Source organism: Sarcophilus harrisii, chromosome 1 (genome assembly GCF_902635505.1).
Source record: "Sarcophilus harrisii chromosome 1, mSarHar1.11, whole genome shotgun sequence".
NCBI lineage: Eukaryota > Metazoa > Chordata > Mammalia > Dasyuromorphia > Dasyuridae > Sarcophilus > Sarcophilus harrisii.
Window position 1 is genome coordinate 57525117 of NC_045426.1, and position 17855 is coordinate 57542971.

General features: G+C 55.3%; 1 protein-coding gene across 1 annotated transcript in view; it reads left to right on the plus strand.

Moving 5' to 3' along the window:
* Positions 1-17855, plus strand: part of PLXNA1 (plexin A1) — a 277345-nt gene that overhangs the window by 197368 nt on the left and 62122 nt on the right. The window contains exons 12-20 of the mRNA XM_031964586.1: positions 7892-7988; positions 8197-8387; positions 9174-9252; positions 10307-10556; positions 12313-12480; positions 13342-13435; positions 13752-13991; positions 14158-14301; positions 14884-15118. Coding sequence (XP_031820446.1) covers positions 7892-7988; positions 8197-8387; positions 9174-9252; positions 10307-10556; positions 12313-12480; positions 13342-13435; positions 13752-13991; positions 14158-14301; positions 14884-15118 — 1498 coding nt within the window. The remainder of the gene's footprint in view (positions 1-7891; positions 7989-8196; positions 8388-9173; positions 9253-10306; positions 10557-12312; positions 12481-13341; positions 13436-13751; positions 13992-14157; positions 14302-14883; positions 15119-17855) is intronic.

Sequence of the window (17855 nt, forward strand, 5' to 3'; positions counted from 1 at the left end):
AAGGAAGGGAAGAGGAAAAGGGGAGAAAGGAAGGGAAGAGAAATAAAGGGAGGAAAGAGAGAAAGGGAGGAAAAGAAAGGAAAGAAAGAGAGGAAAAAGATGAAGGGAAGAAAGAAAAGAGGAAAGAGAGAAAGGAAGGGAAGAGAAAAAGGAGGAAAGAGAAAGGAAAGGAAGAGAGAAATGAAGTAAAGAAAGAGAGGGAAAAGAGAAAAAAGGAGGAAAAAAGAGAGGAAACAGAAAGGAAGGGAAGAGAAAGGGGAAAAAAGGGAAGAGAGAAAAGGAGGAAAGAGAAAGGAAGGGAAGAGAGAAAGGGATGAAAGAGAAAAGAAAGGAAAAGAAAGAGAAGAGAGAGGGAGGAAAGAGAAAGGAAGTGAAAATAGGAAGGGAGGGAAGAAAAGGGGAGGAAAGAAATAGGAAAGAAAAAGAGGGAGGGAGTTAGAAAAAGAGACAGAGAAAAGTAAAATGTATTTGTATGGACCAAGCATAACAATGTATAGAAAACTGAGAGGGGAGGGGAAAAGAACAAGCATTCATTAAGCACTTACTATATACCAGTACAGTCAAGTGCTTTACAAATATTGTGATCTTTGCAATGGGCCTTTGATTCCTTATCCCCATTTCCCAGTTGAGGAGACAGAAAGCTGACCCTCGGAGGCTCACAGAGGGCTTTCTCTCCATCCAGCATCTGGTCTTGCTGGAACTTCCCTGCCTACATGCTGGTCAGTTGAAGGCCAGCTCTCTCTTCCCTCCCAAGCCCCCAGCGGCTCCCCTTTCCCAGCACGCAGAGTCCTGGGGGATGTCAGCTAGATGCCCACAGAGACCCTAAAATTTGGGGGGCTCTAATAGCCGAAGCTTGCACGTGCACACCCCAGAACGCTTGTGGCGTGGGCAAGGGAAGGATGCGCCTGTGTGTGTGCTGGCGGGCCCTCAAGCCTCTCTGTAGGGAGACTTTGTAGTCTGAATTTAGTTGTCCGCACTTTGCCCACTGTCCCAGGCAGCGGAAGCTTCCCGAGGGCAGCAACCTTGTGCTTTTTGTCTTTGTCTCATTAGCATCGAGTGTGACATCTTGCACATCGCGGGCTAATGATAATAATGGTGATGGTAATAAGTGGCAGTCTTAAGGTGCTTTAGAACAGAATACTGCACAGAGTTGTGTTTTATTCCTCCCAACAGCACTGGGAGGCAGATGCTAATTAAATAAATAAATGCTTTCTGAATAAGTGAATGAGTGAAGAATACTTGTGAGAATGAGTGAGTATGTAAGTGTATGTATGTGTAGGGGGGAGGACAAGGGGAGAGAGGGAGAGAGAAAGAGAGGAAAGGAGGGAAGGGAGGAGGAGAGAGAGAAGGCGGGAGGGAGGAGAAGGAGAGAAAGAAAGGAAAGGAGGGAAAAGAGGAGGAGAGAGAAGGAGGGAGGGAGGGGGAGGAGTGAAAGAAAGAGAAAGAGGAAAGGAGGGAAGGGAGAGAGAAGGAGAGGGAGAGAGAGGAGGGAGGGAAGGAGGGAGGAAAGGAGAAAAAAAGAGGGAAGGAGGGGAAGGGAGAGAGATTATGTAGGGAATAAAGTAAAATGCTGGAGTAGAGAAGGTTAAACAGGGAGGTGAAAAGAGTACAGACATGCAGGGTTGAGACGATGTACATGTGCCCATAGAATAAGTGACTTCACGTGGCACCTGGCACAGGAGGGCATCAGTGGGTCAGGCAGCAGCTGAGCACGTGCTTTGGTGCTAGGCCCCTTTCTAGGCCCTAGGATTCAAAGCAAGGCAGAAAACGATCTTTACAAGAAGCTCCGTCTGGTGGGGTCCATGCAGTAAGAGCCTAATAAGTGACTTTGTAAGGGAGTGCAGCCATCTGTGTGTGTGCACAAGCTTGGGCACAGAGAACGGGTGGGAGAGAATGGGTGGGGTCTTCTTAAGGGGCTGTGATGGGCCGGACGAGACGGCGTGAGGGCAGGTGGGCAGGAGATGGGCCTCCCGCGGGCCTGGGGACGCTGTGGTCATACTGGGGCGGCGGAGGCCCGGGCTGCCCGACCATGGCAGAGGAGGTCGGAGAGGGACCGAGGGCTGAGTTCTGGAGAGAGAGGAAGGGATGAAAGGCTTCCTCAGTGGGAGTAGAACGGCCAGGGACCAGACTGGCAGAGGGTGTTGGTGGAGACACAGGGAGAGGTCAGTGAGGGGCAGACTTGGCCCTCCGGGCCTTCTGCCGGCTTCTGCTCGCTCTGCCCTTGAAAATGGTTCTGTGAGTCTGGGGGTTGATTCAGTGCATTGGGCTCCTCGTCCAGCCAAGGGATGCTGGGTGCTAGAACCTACCATTTGTAGCTGTCGGATCGCACTGTTGTGCCCATGTGGAAGATCCTAGTGATCATAGATTTGAACCTTGAAGGGACCTTAAAAGTCACCCAGTCCCATTTTGTCAAATTCAGGAGAAGGTTCCTTCAGGGGCTGAATATTGCCTTGGAAAACCTCAAATGAACACTATCTGTGTTTTATTGTGTTTTTTGTTTTCTAAGCCTTTCCCAAGGCTGTGTATGTATGTATACATATACATACATACATATATGTATGTGTATATATATATATATATATATATATATATTTGTGTGTATGTATTTTTACTTAATAGCATTCTATTTTTCCAATTACATGTAAAGATAGTTTTCAGCATTCATTTCTGTAAAATTTTGAGTTCCAATCTTTTTCTCCTTCCCTCTTACTTCTCCCCTCCCAAAGACAGCAAACAGTCTGATATATAAGTTATACATGTACAATTATTTTAAACATATTTCCATATTACTCATGCTGTAAAAAACTGAAACAAAAGGGAGAAACCACAAGAAAGGGGAAAAAGTTGAAAATACTGTGCTTTGCTCCTCATTCACTCCCCACAGTTCTTTCTCTGGACGTGGATGGCATTCTCCACCATAAGTCTCCTGGAATTGTCTCGGCTCACCGTGTTGCCGAGAAGATCCAAGCCCATCACGGCTTGTCGTCCCATAATCTTGTTACTGTATATGGCACCTTCCTGATTCTGCTCACATCACTTAGCGTCGGTTCATGTCTCCAGGTCTTCCTGAAATCAGGCTCTTCGTCATTTCTTGTAGAACAAAAATGGCTCTTTACACTCAGCTGTCATTCTCCCTTCTCCAGCCAATGGGCATTTGTTCTGTTCTTACTCAGACATTTTTTTCCTGTTTTTTATTATTATAGCTTTTTATTTACAAGATACATGCAAGGGTAATTTTACAGCACTGACAATTGCCAAACCTCTTGTTCCAATATTTCCCCTCCTTCCCCGCACTCCCTTGCCCCAATGGCAGGTTGGCCAATACATGTTAAATATGTTAAAGTATATGTTAAATTCAATATATATATATATACATGTCCAAAGAGTTATTTTTGCTGCACAAAAAGAATTGGAATTTGAAATAGTGTATAATTAACCTGTGAAGGAAATCAAAAATGCAGGCGGACAAAACTAGAGGGACTGGGAATTCTATGTAGTGGTTCATAGTCATCTCCCAGAGTTCTTTCTCTGGGTGTAGCTGGTTCAGTTCATTACTGCTCTAATGGAACTGATTTGGTTCATCTCATTGCTGAAGAGGGCCACGTCCATCAGAATACATCCTCATACAGTATTGTTGTTGAAGTATATAATGATCTCCTGGTCCTGCTCATTTCATTTAGCATCAGTTCGTGTAAGTCTCTCCAGGCCTTTCTGAAATCATCCTCCTGGTCATTTCTTACAGAACAATAATATTCCATAACATTCATATACCACAATTAATTTAGCCATTCCCCACTGATGGGCACCCACTCAGTTTCCAGTTCTGGACACTACAAAAAGAACTGCCACAAACATTTTGGCACATAGAGGTCCCTTTCCCTTCTTTAAGATCTCTTTGGGACATAAGCCCAGTAGTAACACTGGGGGATCACAGGGTATGGACAGTTTGATAACTTTTTGAACATAGTTCCAAATTGCTCTCCAGAATGGCTGGATGTGTTCACAATTCCACCAACAATGGGTCAGTGTCCCGGTTTTCCCACATCCCCTCCAACATTCCGCGTTATCTTTCCCTGCCACTCTGACAGGTGTGTAGCCACTCAGACATTTTTGTTCATGGGAGTCCTTTCCCTTGTTGTGATCTCTCTAGGACACAGACCCAAGGCTATATTTTAATCTGGTTTTAATCTGTTCACCAGCCTGATGCCTCTGACCTGGCCATACTTTGCCTCTGACGTAAGGAGGAAGCTGAGACCAAAAGAGATTCAGTGCCTTTGTTATTATTTTGGTTGAGTCATTTTTTCCGTCATGTCCAACTCTTGATGGTCCCACTTGGGGTTTTCTTGGCAAAAATACTGGAGCGCTTTGCCACCTCCTTCTCCAGCTTCTTTTACAGATGAGGAAACTGAGGCAAACAGAGGGAAGTGACTCGCCCAGGGTCACCCAGCAAGTGTCTGTCTCTGTCCACTGCACCACCCAAGCTGCCTTACCCGGGGTCTGACGGGTGGTAGTTGGTGGAAGCACCAGGACTTGGGGCAGGTCCTCTGACCCTCGGCAGCCCCTCTCCACTCTGGGCACTGAGTAAATGTTAGGGGGTGGGCTTCTTGCCTGCCTCTCCCCCACACCCCCACGGTCCCAGTCTGGGGAAGCCAGGAGATCCGGGGGAAGCGTTCTTGACAGCCACAGGCTGGATGGCTCTTGCACAGGCCGGACGGCTCTTGCTTGGCCCAGGGCCCCAGTGAGACGTGTCAGAGCACAGATTGGAAATGCCAGTTTCAGTTAGAAACCCTCAGTGGCCATCGATCTGCCCTGCCCCCGCCCCTCTCCCCATCTGTTCTGCCCATCACCCAGCCCTCAAGGGGCCCCCAGCACCTTCCAGTAGGGCCTGCTCCCTACCCAGGACCCCCGCTCCCCTTTTCACTTACAGAGAGCAGGTCACCTCCCACCCCGCACCTCCCCAGGCTTCCTTTGCAATCCTCTTAATTTTATTTTGTGCATTTAAAAGCCTTCTGAGAGGGGATTCCCAGGACTGCTCCTGGGGGCCATGACTTAAAAACCACTCCCAACTCCTGACTTCAGCCACCCTGTCACACTGCAGCAAGGGCGCTGGGCTCTCTGCCACCACCTCCCAGGGCTGTTTTCTGGCCCCCTGCCGCCCTATCTCCCCGTATGGATGTCCAAGACCCAGCTTCTGCCGCCTTTTCTGGGGAGAGGAGCTTGCATTTCCAGCTCTAAGCCAGCGTGTTCATGGCTTCCCCGGCTCTTGCCCTGTTCTCTCTCCAGTGAGACTAGAAGTGCCCTGAGGGCCAGCTGGGCTCCCCCCCTTTCCTCTCTCCTGTCCGGCAGGGGCAAAGTTTTCACCTCTGCCTCCCTGCAGTCCCCAGCTCCTGCCAGGGTTCTCACATCGCCTCTTCCAGAAGCTCTCTGGATCCTGCCCCACGCCAGCTCCTTATGTGGCCAGGCTTCTGGGGGACAGAAGGAGGGAAGCACAGAGGAAGGGACGTGGAGATTGGGCCTGAGAGAGGAGGGGGGAGTCTGACAGTGAGACACCTCCACCCACCATTCCCAACTGGAGCCGTGAGCAGGCCCTGCGGGGGGGGGGGGGGGGGGGAGGCCGGGGGGGGGGGGGGGGGGGAAGATCAGGCTTGGGGGAAGTGGGAAATGCTGCCTCCCAGGAGAGGGGCTCATGTGAGGGAGATGGGAGGTTTGTGTTGGGATCAGTGGGGCAGGGCCCAGGATGTGGCTACAAACCCGGACTTTACGCTGCTGGCGGGAGGTGTTGCCTTATCTGGAATGGGCGCAAGAGCTCAGGATCCTCACCTGGGTGGGGCAGAGGGGGACCTTGGCCGGGTCTGCAGAACTCTGGGATGAGCCGCCTTGCCAGTGGAGAACCGCTGGGAGCTTTGCACAGGAGAGTTAAATAACCAAAGCTGACAGATATGGGGAGTGCGCCGAGCCTCTCTTAGCTGGAGGCGGCCTCCTTATGGAGTCTGAGAGCCGTGAAAAAATGGAGGAGCAGCTGAATGCTGTCCTTAGGGAGGAGTGGTGGAGTCCTGGGGCCCGGGTGGTCAGGGAAGGCTTCCTGGAGGTGGTGTGGAGGAGAGAGGAGTAGATGGCCATGGGGGTGGTCAGGGGTCGAGCACGGGCACTGTTGGGGAGCATGGGAGCTCTCCCAGGTGAGAGCAGGAGCCACCAATGACCTGTGGGGTCTTTAGGAGCAGAGTCTGACCTCGTGCACCAGCCCCCCAACATTAGGAGTCCTGTGTGCCCATGCTTAGGGGACTCCCCCGGCACAGGAAAGGCCATCTTTGGGAGGGTCAGGAGAGAGGCAGCGGCAAGAGTGAGGACGTCGCACAAAGCAAGCAGATCCACGTTGCGGGTTTATCTGTGGGTCAAGGGTACGGGATGGCCTCATAGCTCGGAAGCCTTCCCTGCACATTGCCGTTGGAACCCTAAATCTTTCAGAACTCTCCCTCTGGGGGCCCGGGAGATTTTTGCTAAATCATGGCTTTTCCCTGCTGGGAAAATTCGAAACTAGTATGGCAGAAACTAGGCATTGACCCACACATAATACTGTATAACAAAGTGGGTCTGTGACATAGGCATAAAGAATGATATAAACAAATTAGAGGAACATAGGATAGTTTACCTCTCAGACCTGTGGAGGAGGAAGGAATTTATGACCAAAGATGAACTAGAGATCATTATTGATCACAAAATAGAAAACGTTGATTATATCAAGTTAAAAAGCTTCTGTACAAACAAAACTAAAGCAGACAAGATTAGAAGGGAAGCAACAAACTGGGAAAACATTTTTACAGTCAAAGGTTCTGATAAAGGCCTCATTTCCATAATATATAGAGAATTGACTCTAATTTAAATAATTCAAGCCATTCTCCAATGGATAAATAGTCAAAGGATATGAACAGACAATTTTCAGATGATGAAATTGAAACTATTTCTAGTCATATGAAAAGATGCTCCAAGTCATTATTAATCAGAGAAATGCAAATTAAGACAACTCTGAGATACCACTACACACCTGTCAGATTGGCTGAGATGACAGGAAAAAATAATGACGAATGTTGGAGGGGATGCGGGAAAACAGGGACACTGATCATTCTTGGTGGAATTGTGAATGAATCCAGCCATTCTGGAGAGCAATCTGGAATTATGCCCAAAAAGTTATCAAACTGTGCATACCCTTTGACCCAGCAGTGCTACTACTGGGCTTATACCCCAAGGAGATACTAAAGAAGGGAAAGGGACCTGTATGTGCCAAAATGTTTGTGGCAGCCCTGTTTGTAGTGGCCAGAAGCTGGAAACTGAGCGGATGCCCATCAATTGAAGAATGGCTGAATATGGTATGTGAATGTTATGGAATATTTTGTTCTGTAAGAAATGACCAACAGGATGAGTACAGAAGAGGATTGGAGAGAAGACTTACATGAACTGATGCTGAGTGAAATGAGCAGAACCAGGAGATCATTATATACTTCAGCAATGATACTGTATGAGGATGGATTCTAATGGCTGTGGTTCTCTTCAACAATGAGATGATCCAAACCAGTTTCACTTGCTCAGTGATGAAGAGAGCCATCTGTACCCAGAGAGAGAACCGTGGGAGCTGAGTGTGGACCACAACACAGCATTCTCACTCTGTTGCTGTTCACTTGCTTTTTTGTTTTCCTTCTCTTTTTTCTCTTGTGCGGTACAATGGCATAAATACGCATATGTTGGGTTTAACATATATTTCTACCATGTTTAACAAGAAGAGAACTCTTCCTCTGGGGGCCCTGCAGAGTTTTGCTAAATCGTGGCTTTTCCCCAATTCCTGGGACTGGTCCCTGCTCCCCCGCCTGACCAGGTGCTTTCTTTGTCCCACCCACAGTACACCTACGAAGGGAATGACATCAGTGACCTGCCCGTCAATCTCTCTGTTGTGTGGAATGGCAACTTTGTCATCGACAATCCCCAGAACATCCAAGGTGAGTGGAGGGACTGGCCCCGGGGCCGACCGTGACCTTGGCCTTGATGCTCCCGTCCTGCTCTTTGGCGAGGTAGGTGGGGGGAGGCGGGAGGGAAGAATGAGGAGTTCCTGGGAACGGCCCAGAGGGGGCTGCTGTGGCGGGCAGGGAAGGGCTGCCCTCAGAGAGGAGCGCCCCGTGCCCCTGACCCTGCCCTTCTCTGCCCCAGCTCACCTGTACAAGTGCTCGGCTCTGCGAGAGAGCTGCGGGCTCTGCCTCAAAGCGGACCCGCGGTTCGAGTGCGGCTGGTGCGTGGCCGAGAAGCGCTGCTCCCTGCGCCACCACTGCCCTGCGCCAGACGTCGGCTGGATGCATGCCAGCAGCGGCAACAGTCGCTGCGCGGACCCCAAGATCCTGAAGGTAGGGCGGGCGTCAGGAGGGAGGGACTGTGGGCCTCCCGGAGGGAGGGAAGCTGGGGCTGCTGGGTCAGCTTTGTCCATGGCCTGGGGCCGGGCTCAAACCTTGGTCTCACTGCCCCTCCCCACGCTAAGCCCCATCCTGGCCACAGACTGGCCGCTCCTCCTGGCCCCAGGCTCTCCCTGATCCTAGTCTCACCACAGACCGCGGCCACAGGGTCCAGGCCTCCAGACCCTCAACCCTTTCCTGACCCCCAGCGTTAGCCACAGGCCAACCTCGAACCCGGGTCACAGACTGAGCCAGCCCAGCCTCTCTGCTGTCTGTGACGAAGCCGGCGGAGCACGGGGCTGTTCCCATGGTTGGTCGCTCCCTCCTCCTCCTCAGTAACATGGCCACGGAGCCATTGGTGCCGGGGATGCTGGTCGGGGGCCGGACGCTATGTCCCGCTCTGGGCTCTTGGCTTCCCTGGGCCTGCACCAATCAGGAACCCGGGGCCTCCTCCCGTGTGTGACTGTAACGGATAAATCACAGTCGTGCCCCCAGAGTGGCTGAGTCCCCCCTCACCGGGAGGGCCCTTCCAGGGCAGGAAGGCTCCCCTCGGGCCGCTGGGGCCTAGTGTCCGACTGAAGGAGGGAGCTCCTCACAGGCAGGGGTTCTGCCCGCCCCCGGGCCTCCCACCCGTGGCCCAGCCCCTTTCCCAGTCCCCTGCCCCTGTGAGGCCTTTGTCCTTCCCCGGCCCCCTCCGGGCGCCAGTCCCGGGCCCAGCATGCTCCTGCCCTCTCTCCTTAGCTGTCTCCGGAGACGGGCCCCCGGCAGGGCGGGACTCGGCTCACCATCACCGGCGAGAACCTGGGCCTGAATTGGGGGCGTGGGCAGGCTTGGGGGGTGTGGAATCCTCGGGCGGCTCAGCGCTGAGCAGTGAGTGCAGGCCATGGGCTGGGGAGGGAGGCGGGGGCTCGCTGGGCTCGGACCCGCCAGACCGGAAGGGGGCAACCCTCATAACCTCAGTCCCAAGGGCTGTCCTTGGGGCCCATTCCCCCCACCCGACTTGTGAGGAAGGCGGGGCAAGAAATATTGTGCCCATCTCACAGGTGGGAAAATGGAGGCTCAGAGAGGGATCACACTTTTCCGTGGGTTTCCAACAATTAAAATATTTTTATGACCTTAAGAAAGGTCTGAATAAAATTAAAGTATCTGGATGGGCCGCGCCTCTCGACCTCTTTCTCACCTGTAAGATTCAAAAGGTACGCCCAAACGGCCGAGGCAGGCCCTTCCCCCGTAAGTCCCCGTGGCCCTTGGCTTCCAGGAATTGTGAATTAGGCCAAAGGCCCGGCGACCCACGGCCCCTGGTGGAGGTTGCGTGGGGACTCTCCCCCACTACCCCCCTTCCCCCAAAGAGTTCACGTTCTGTAAGACTTTCCCGCGCATGGGGCAAAAAGGCACAGGGGGCTTTACCCCCACCCTTTGGAATAGGGCCTTGCCTGGGGGCAGTCTTCCCACTGGGGGAAGGGACGGGGCCTTGCCCCCACAGGATGAGGATGGGGCCTTGCCCACCGAGATGGGTCCTTGCCCTGGGATGGGGTCTTGCCCACCAGCCCATCCGTTCTGGGCAGAGCTGGGACTAGAACCCGCGTGAGCCACACCGGCCCCCACTTCCCCCACTACAAGACGCCATCTGGGAACATTCCTCTGGGGAGGAAGCCAGTTCCCTCCAGGTCGTTCTCCTTCAGATGGAGTTTCCCTGGGCAGGGAAATGCAAAGACAAGCCCACTTTGCCTCGTGCAGACTGTGCTCCCCCGGCCTGTTTGCTGTTCTGTGTGGAAGGAGACAGGCCCCTGTACACACAGGGGGGTGGGAGTGGGAGCACTGACTTCTCTGGGAGCACGTGGTGGGTGGTCTGGGGATTAGAAGGCTGGTCTGACCCCCTCCTCCCCAGCTGCCGCCCCCTCCCAGCACAGCCCCGAGCTTGGGCCTCGGTGGGCTCTCCTTGCAGAGCACCCAGCAAGCTCCCCTGACCTCTGTCCTTTTCTTGCAGACCCCCACCTTTTACCGGGTGACCCCCGCCCGTGGTCCACTCTCTGGGGGTACCTGGATTGGCATTGAAGGAAATCACCTGAATGCCGGCAGTGATGTGGCTGTCTCCATTGGGGGCCGGCCCTGTACTTTCTCCTGGTATGTCAGGGAGCGGGCATGGGAGTTCCCTGGGGGGGAAGTAGCAGAGGGAGGGGGCTGCTGTGGGCAGGTGGGGGGTGGGCCTCAGGGCTGTCATGGAAACCACGGAGACGCTCTTGCTGGGGAAAGCTGCCATGTCAAACCTGGGTTAGGGGAGCTATCACCATGGAAACCCAGAGGAGGGGGAAGGTTACCATGGAAACCCCAGGGAGAGTGGAGGGAGCCAGCTTGGGATAGGGAGGGCTGGAGGCAGGGCTCTGCCAGGAGCCATCAGGGGAGGTGGGGGGGGGGGGCAGGATCTCCTGCAGGCTGGCCTTGAGGAGGCCCAACATGGGGCAGGGCCAGCAGTGGGAGGGGGTCAGGCTGTGATTGTGAGAACACTGGAGTTACACGCAGCCCTTGGATTGGCTCAGACCCAGTCACTGTCTTTCAGGGAAAATGAATCTGGGGGAAAAGTATTTAAATTTTTGTGTTTTTTTTTTTTTTTTTTTTAAGAGAGAAAAAAAGAAATGTTAACAAAAGCCCCTAGGCTCGAAGTGGATAATTTTTAGATTAGGGATGATAATGGAGCGGCTCTTTAAATATTTTCCTGTGGTAATTACCAGTTATCAGCACTAATCATTGCTGTTTGCAGCAGCCCAGGGCCCGCGCCGAGAGGCTGGCATCAGTCGGGGAGGGGTGGGTGTCTGGGCTGGGGCCACCTCCCCGGGCCCACACATGGGGGCAGTTCGGCCTCCATCACTTGCGGCCCCTTTGGGGAGCGACAGGAAATGCGCCCTATCGAGCCACGGAGGCTGACCTGCCTCGTGTCCGGGAGACCTTTGTGTGCTTAGTGACCAAATGGGAGTGACTCAGAGGGGAGACAGAGAGAGGGAAGGAGGGAGAGAGAGAGAGGGAGAGGGAGAGGGAGAGGGAGAGGGAGAAAGAGAGAAATTGAGAGAAAGAAGGAAGGAGGGAGAGAGAGAAAGAGAAGGAAGGAGGGACTTTTTAATGGAGAGAATACAGAGGGTCCCCACAATTGAATTATAGAATAGAGACTGAAAGGACTTTAGGATCATTCAGCTCAAAACACTTCATTTGACTAATCGGGGAACTGAGGGAGGGCAGAGACAGGAAGAGCCTCCCTGCCCTGGCACCTGATGGAGAGTTTTGCCAAAGCGTCCCGTCTGTGCCCCCAGGCTTTGGAGGGGAAAGGCTGAGGCTGATTGCCGAGGGAGGTACTGAGGGTACAGGAGGGGGCTCAGCAGGAGCAGGAACTGAGGTGTCCGGGGCCAAGAGCGGGAGGTGTCCTGGCTTCTCTTGAGTCCATCTGATCTCTGAAGGCCACGAGTCATCTCTGAAGTGCCCTGATCCCTAGACACAGACCGCTGGAAGAGCCATCATTTAGTGTGAACTTTCTAGGATTTCTAGGCAAACCATCATCTAGAACTGAAACATAAACTATATCTATTTGGGGGGTTCCCGGCCTGAGCTTTGCAGTATGATTCTGTTGCAATGAATTAGTGTTTTTATTTCTTCTGGGAATTTTCAGGATGAACTCTAACCAAAATTTTTTCCCATTTTTAGTGGGGAAGGTGTAAGGGAAGGTTCACCCAAAGCCCAGCGGCTCAGATAGCTCCTCATTAGTCTGAGAACCTGATTTTCCAGACCAGGAAACCACCACCCAGAAAAGTTCAGCATTTTGTCCAGAGCCACGTTCAGGCTCTCCCAGGCCGTGCTAGCAGCTGTTGACCTCTCCCCATTTTTCTCCCTCCAGGAGGAATTCCCGGGAAATCCGCTGCCGAACCCCACCGGGCCAGAACCCTGGGGGCGCCAGCATTGTGATCAACATAAACCGGGCTGAGCTCAGCAACTCCGACGTGAAATACAATTACACCGAGGACCCCACCATCCAGAAGATCGACCCGGAGTGGAGCATTAACAGGTAGAAGGCACGGAGGGGCAGCAGGACCCTGACCCTGGAAAACAGTCAGCAAAGCAGGGCCCGCTCAGGGAGGGTGAAGGGCCCCAGGGCGGACAGAACCAGGCTCAGGGCGCTGTGGCCTGCTGGTCTCAGTCAGGAGAACCAAGATTTCCAGTCTCCCCAGGCACACCTACTAGCTGTGTAACCCTGCGTAAGTCCCCCAGTGTCTCTGAGACGTGGTTCCTCCGGAAGTGGAGGGGCTGGATTAGATGGGCTTTAAGGGCCCCCGACAAATTCTGGGTTGGGGCTCTGTCCCTGCACCCCGGGAGCTGTGGGGTTGGGAGACGTTGGGTTTCTGAGGCAAGGGAGCAGCTCCCTGACCCTTTCCCACGGTGACTCCCGCTGTGAGTGAGTTCCCAGGAAAGCATTTGCTGTCCGTCTCAGAAAGGAGAAGCTCCATGATGCTTCCTGTGGGGTCAGTCGGGCCCCCAAAGCTCAGACTTGCCCACGTGTTGGAGCCCACCGGGCCCGGGGCCTGCAAGCACAAGCTCCTCCTGGCCCATCACATAGTCTTTTTCCTGCTTTATCTTGGTCTGACCTCACACTCTGTTCTAATCTGCGATCACCTCAAGTCTTTCTGGAAGCCGGCCTGGCTCGGGCTCGGGCTCGGGCTCGAGCAGATGATGGCGCTTGGTCCCGTTCTCCCAACTGGAATTCGAGCCCTCTCAGATTTGGGGGAGGGAGACAAGACCAGGCCCATCCCTAGCTCAGCTCGGGGCAAAGCCAGTGACCGGGGTCCAGGAGCCTGAGCTGGCCGGGGGCGGGTTTGGAGGAGGGGGAGCTCCGGCCCCTCGGATGACTGGTCTGCCCTCTGGTCCACAGCGGCGGAACACTGCTCACCGTCACAGGCACCAACCTGGCCACCATCCGAGAGCCCCGGATTCGCGCCAAGTACGGCAGCGCTGAGAGGGAAGACGTGAGTGTTGGCGTGGGACGGGAACCCGGACGTGGCAGCTGCCTCCTCCCAGCCCTGGCCTTTCTGAGCCCCTCTGATTCCCAGCCCAGGGCTTTGCCGACTGGATTACCAGCCCCTGGGTGTCGGGACCACCCTCGGGAGGCTCGTGTCCCCAGTAACATGTCCTAAGGGGGGATCTGGGATGAAGGGAGGAGGCAGAGCCTTGGAGGAGCAGAACAGCTCCCAGAGGCCCTCCTCAGACGCCTCCCGGAAGCCCCCCTCAGACGCCGGGGTCTGCCCTGACCTTCTGGGACCTCTTCTTTCCCCGTGTCTACAGACCTGCGTTGTGTACAACGACACTACCATGGTGTGCCAAGCCCCCTCCATTGACAACCCCACCCGGAGCCCCCCCGAACTGGGCGACCGGCCAGACGAACTGGGCTTCGTGATGGACAACGTGCGGTCCCTGCTCATCATCAACAGCACCAACTTCCTCTATTACCCCGATCCCGTCTTTGAGCCCCTCAGCCCCTCCGGCATCCTGGAACTCAAGCCCAGCTCCCCCCTCATCCTCAAGGTGGGGGTCTCCCCAGAGTTGACGTTTTGGGCCGGATCTCGTGGGAGCGAGGCTGGGGGCTGGGCAGGGCCCTGTGGGCATTGGTGGACTCTGAAAGGAGAGGGGACATTGTGGGGGACGGGGATGGAGCTGCAAGGGGCCTTCATCAACCTTCCTCCTCCCCCAGGGCCGGAACCTCCTCCCTCCTGCGTCAGGGAACTCCAGGCTCAACTACACGGTGCTCATCGGGTCCACCCCCTGTGTGCTGACCGTGTCCGAGACCCAGCTGCTGTGCGAGTCGCCCAACCTCACTGGTCAGCACAAAGTCACGGTATGTGCGGCTGCCACCACTCCCAGGTTCCCAGAAACCCCCGCTCCCAGGCCCTCACTCCTTCCTGCTCCACCAGCTCTGACCTCGTTAGCGCTCAGGCCTTCCGCAGGTGCTGGGTCCCTTCTCAGTCAGGCTCTAGCTACATAAAATGGAAGGGCACAAGGGGAGCCAGTGTGGGAAAGTTGCCAGATGCTTCTGGAACCCATTCCCCCGTCTCCGGGTAGACCCTCTGCAAGGCCCTTTTTAGCCCTGGCCTCGCCCTTCCCGGGCCTGGGGAGCCGCTTCAGCACTGGGAGAGCTCCTCCCATTGGAGCCCTGTCCCTGCTCTGGGCTCGGGCTCTGCAGGGAGCGTCACTACTGTTGCCAGCATTTACCTGGTTGGGCCTAGGTCTGTGTTGTTGTGGTGTGACCAGGGCCGAGGGGAAGGCCTTAGATCCCTGGATTCTCCCCCCCCCCAAGCTGAGAAGTGCTCCTCCCCCCGCCCCCTCTGCTGACCCCCGCCCCATGCTGAGAAGCCCTCCTTCCTGGGCTCCCCACCCCGGCCACCACTGACCCCCTCCCCCCGCCTCCTCCGGTCCCCAGATCAAGGCGGGCGGCTTCGAGTTCTCCCCGGGGACGCTGCAGGTGTACTCGGACAGCCTCCTGACACTGCCGGCCATCATCGGCATTGGGGGCGGGGGCGGCCTGCTGCTGCTCGTCATCATCGTGGTCCTCATCGCCTACAAGCGCAAGTCCCGGGATGCGGACCGCACCCTCAAGCGCCTGCAGCTGCAGATGGACAACCTGGAGTCGCGGGTGGCCCTGGAGTGCAAGGAAGGTAAGGGCCCGGGGTCCGTCACCCCCGCTCCCCAAGGACTCTGTGGGGGCCCCGATCTTCCGCCTTGGCCTTTTATTTCTGAAATACCCACAGGGAGGCTTTCAGCATCCCCTCTGTTACCTCGGGTAGCTTTGGGCCGCACTGGGGCTTGGGGGATGCCCTGACACGGAACCTCCCCTGATCTTTGCAACGACCTTGGGAGCAGGGGCTGTTATTGCCCCCATTCTACAGATGGGGAAGGTGAGGCCGAGAGGCCCCCAGGTAGCCAGGCTGAGGACGGACTGGGAGTTGGCCTTCGGGGCCGGGTGCTCTGACCCGCTTGGAGGCTGCCAGGCGCTCTCATGGCCCTTTCCTCCCAGGCCGGTAACGTGGGTGGTGGGAAGAGCTTATTCTCAGAAGGCAAAATAGTTTGTTCAGGGTCAATAAGTCCTAAGGGTTCGTCATTCACGGCTCCTGTTCTCGGTGTCTCTGGATAGTGATGAGTCCCCCTCCCTCCCCTGCCTTCTCACATAACAAGAACATCCGCCAACCAAAAAAGCCCAGAGAGCAGCCACTTCCAGCAGGAGATGCAGCGTTCTGGCCCCATGGTCCTCCTCCCGCCCAGGGGAGGAACTCCATCTCTTCTGACTCCGACACTGGCCTGTGACGATTCTTTGGCCTGACTTCCTTTGGTTTTCACCAATATCATCCAGACCTTTTGTGCCCTTTTGGCAGCCAGTGGCGCCTTTCTCAGGGTTGTGTTTTTGAAGTGTAAAATAAGATACAGAGGGTAACAGTAATAGCCAAGATGTTTAAATACGATTATCAAAATAGCAGCAGAGCAAGGTTCTCCCCAGTTTTCCCCCCTCCCTCCTTCCTTTCTTTCCTCCCTTTCCTTCCCTCCCTCCTTTCCTCCCATCCTTTCTGAGGAACCTGAGCCTGAGGCGCATGTGGGTGAGAAGGCAGGATTCATACTTGGGATTCTCCGACCCCCTCTGCTGACTGAGCCTTGGCTCAAGACCATCATCTCCCTGCCCAGCTCCCATCGGAAGCGTTCCCCTCTTCCAGGGAGCCTTCCGGGGTTACGAGGCAGGATGCGGCCGCCGGAGCACCTCCTCCCCATGTGCGGGCCAGGGCGTCTGCGGGCTTCTGCTGCCGCTGCAGCGCCCGGCCCCTCGCTCCCCGCTCCCGCCGGCCCCCAGCCACGGGAGCCGTCCCCTTGTCTCCCTGCGGGATGCTCCGCAGAGCCTCACACGAGTAACAGGAGGCTGGGGCTGTTCCCTTGTAAGGGTGATAAGAACCTGGCAGCAGTGTTAGAGCAGGCAGTTCTCTCCCCCTCTGAGCCAGGGAGCGGCGGTCTCCCTTGCTGGGCATTTCCCTTCCACAGGTGGGGAAACTGAGGCTTGTGGAGGGTCAGGGGCTCATGAGCTATAAACGGCCCGGCTCTGAGCCAGCATCCCTGACGCTGCGCCCGGGGCTCCCTCCCTGTGCCGGCTCCGTCTGTGTGCTGTGCGGGCGGGGGCGCCCCGGAAAGAGCTCTGGGTGCAGAGTCAGGAAAACTCAGGCTCAGACTCCCTCAGTTAATCTGTCCCGGGCCCCCGCCTGCCTCGGTTTCCTCCATGGGGACAGAGAACGGGACCGACTTCAGGAGGACCACGTGAGGGAACGTTTGTAAAGCACTTTTAGCACAGGGCCTAGCTCCTAGGGAGGGCTTTGGAAGTACCGGCTCCTCCATTTCCTCCCGCTCCCCTCTGTTCACCTATCCTCTGAAGCGAGGATAATAATAGCTCCCCCTCCCAGGGCTGGCAAGGTAGTATAGGTAAAGTACTTTACAAACCTTAAGGGTTATTGATTTTTGCTGTTGTCAGAGTCAGACGGTCTGGAGGGGGAGGGGGAGGGTGTGTGTGTGTTGACCTCCCCTCCTCCCCCATGTATCTCCCCTAGCTCTGGAAGGTCAGAGAAGGGAGCGGTCCCTGGGCCCATTTGCCAGGTGCTGACCCACGAGGCCGCAGAGGTGGGGCCTTGAGTCAGCCCTGAGGAATGCTTGCAATCTGGCTAGAATCCGGGAGGGCCGGGGAAGTCTCTGCTAAGGATTGGGAAGATGAAAATGGGCTTGGTTTTCCTGGGAGACTGGGAGGAGAGGCGGTGGGAGGAGTGGGCAGATTCACAGGCCCTGTGAGTCCTTGGTCAGAGCTTTGTTTCTTCCCAGTCAGTCAGTCTGTCAGCAAGTATTGAGCACTTGCTGGATGCCAAGCAGCGGGCTGCGTTTCACACCCAAGGGGTTGCGTCCAGGACCCTCCCTGGCCCTTTCTGGCTCGTACCTACGCGGCGGCAGGGGAAGGTCTGTCCACAGCAGCAGTGCTTGGAGAACCTCGGGGTGACCCAGTGACCGTGGGAGGCTGGTTATCATCCTGAGGGTCCCCGGGTCCAAGGAAGAGGATTCTCAGAGCAGAGACGGGCCTCCTGGGCAGGAGAAAGCAGAGTTCCCATGTTTTCTGGCCTGCTCCCCTTGCTAGGAATTTTGGGAAAGGAATAAGTTTTCAGGAAGAGACTGAAAGTGGTTCCAAGTTGGGAGATGGAGGAAAGTGTGTGTGTGTGTGAGTGTGTGTGTAAGGGGGTGGCAGCTTATTATGCTGCCGCTTCCTGCTGGGAATTGGGCCCAAACGCCTCTCCAAGTCCCACTGTCAGGGCCTAATTGCCCATTATCTCCACGAGCAACTGCCTGGGCCCATGACCCTGCCAGGCAGCCGAGCTGGGG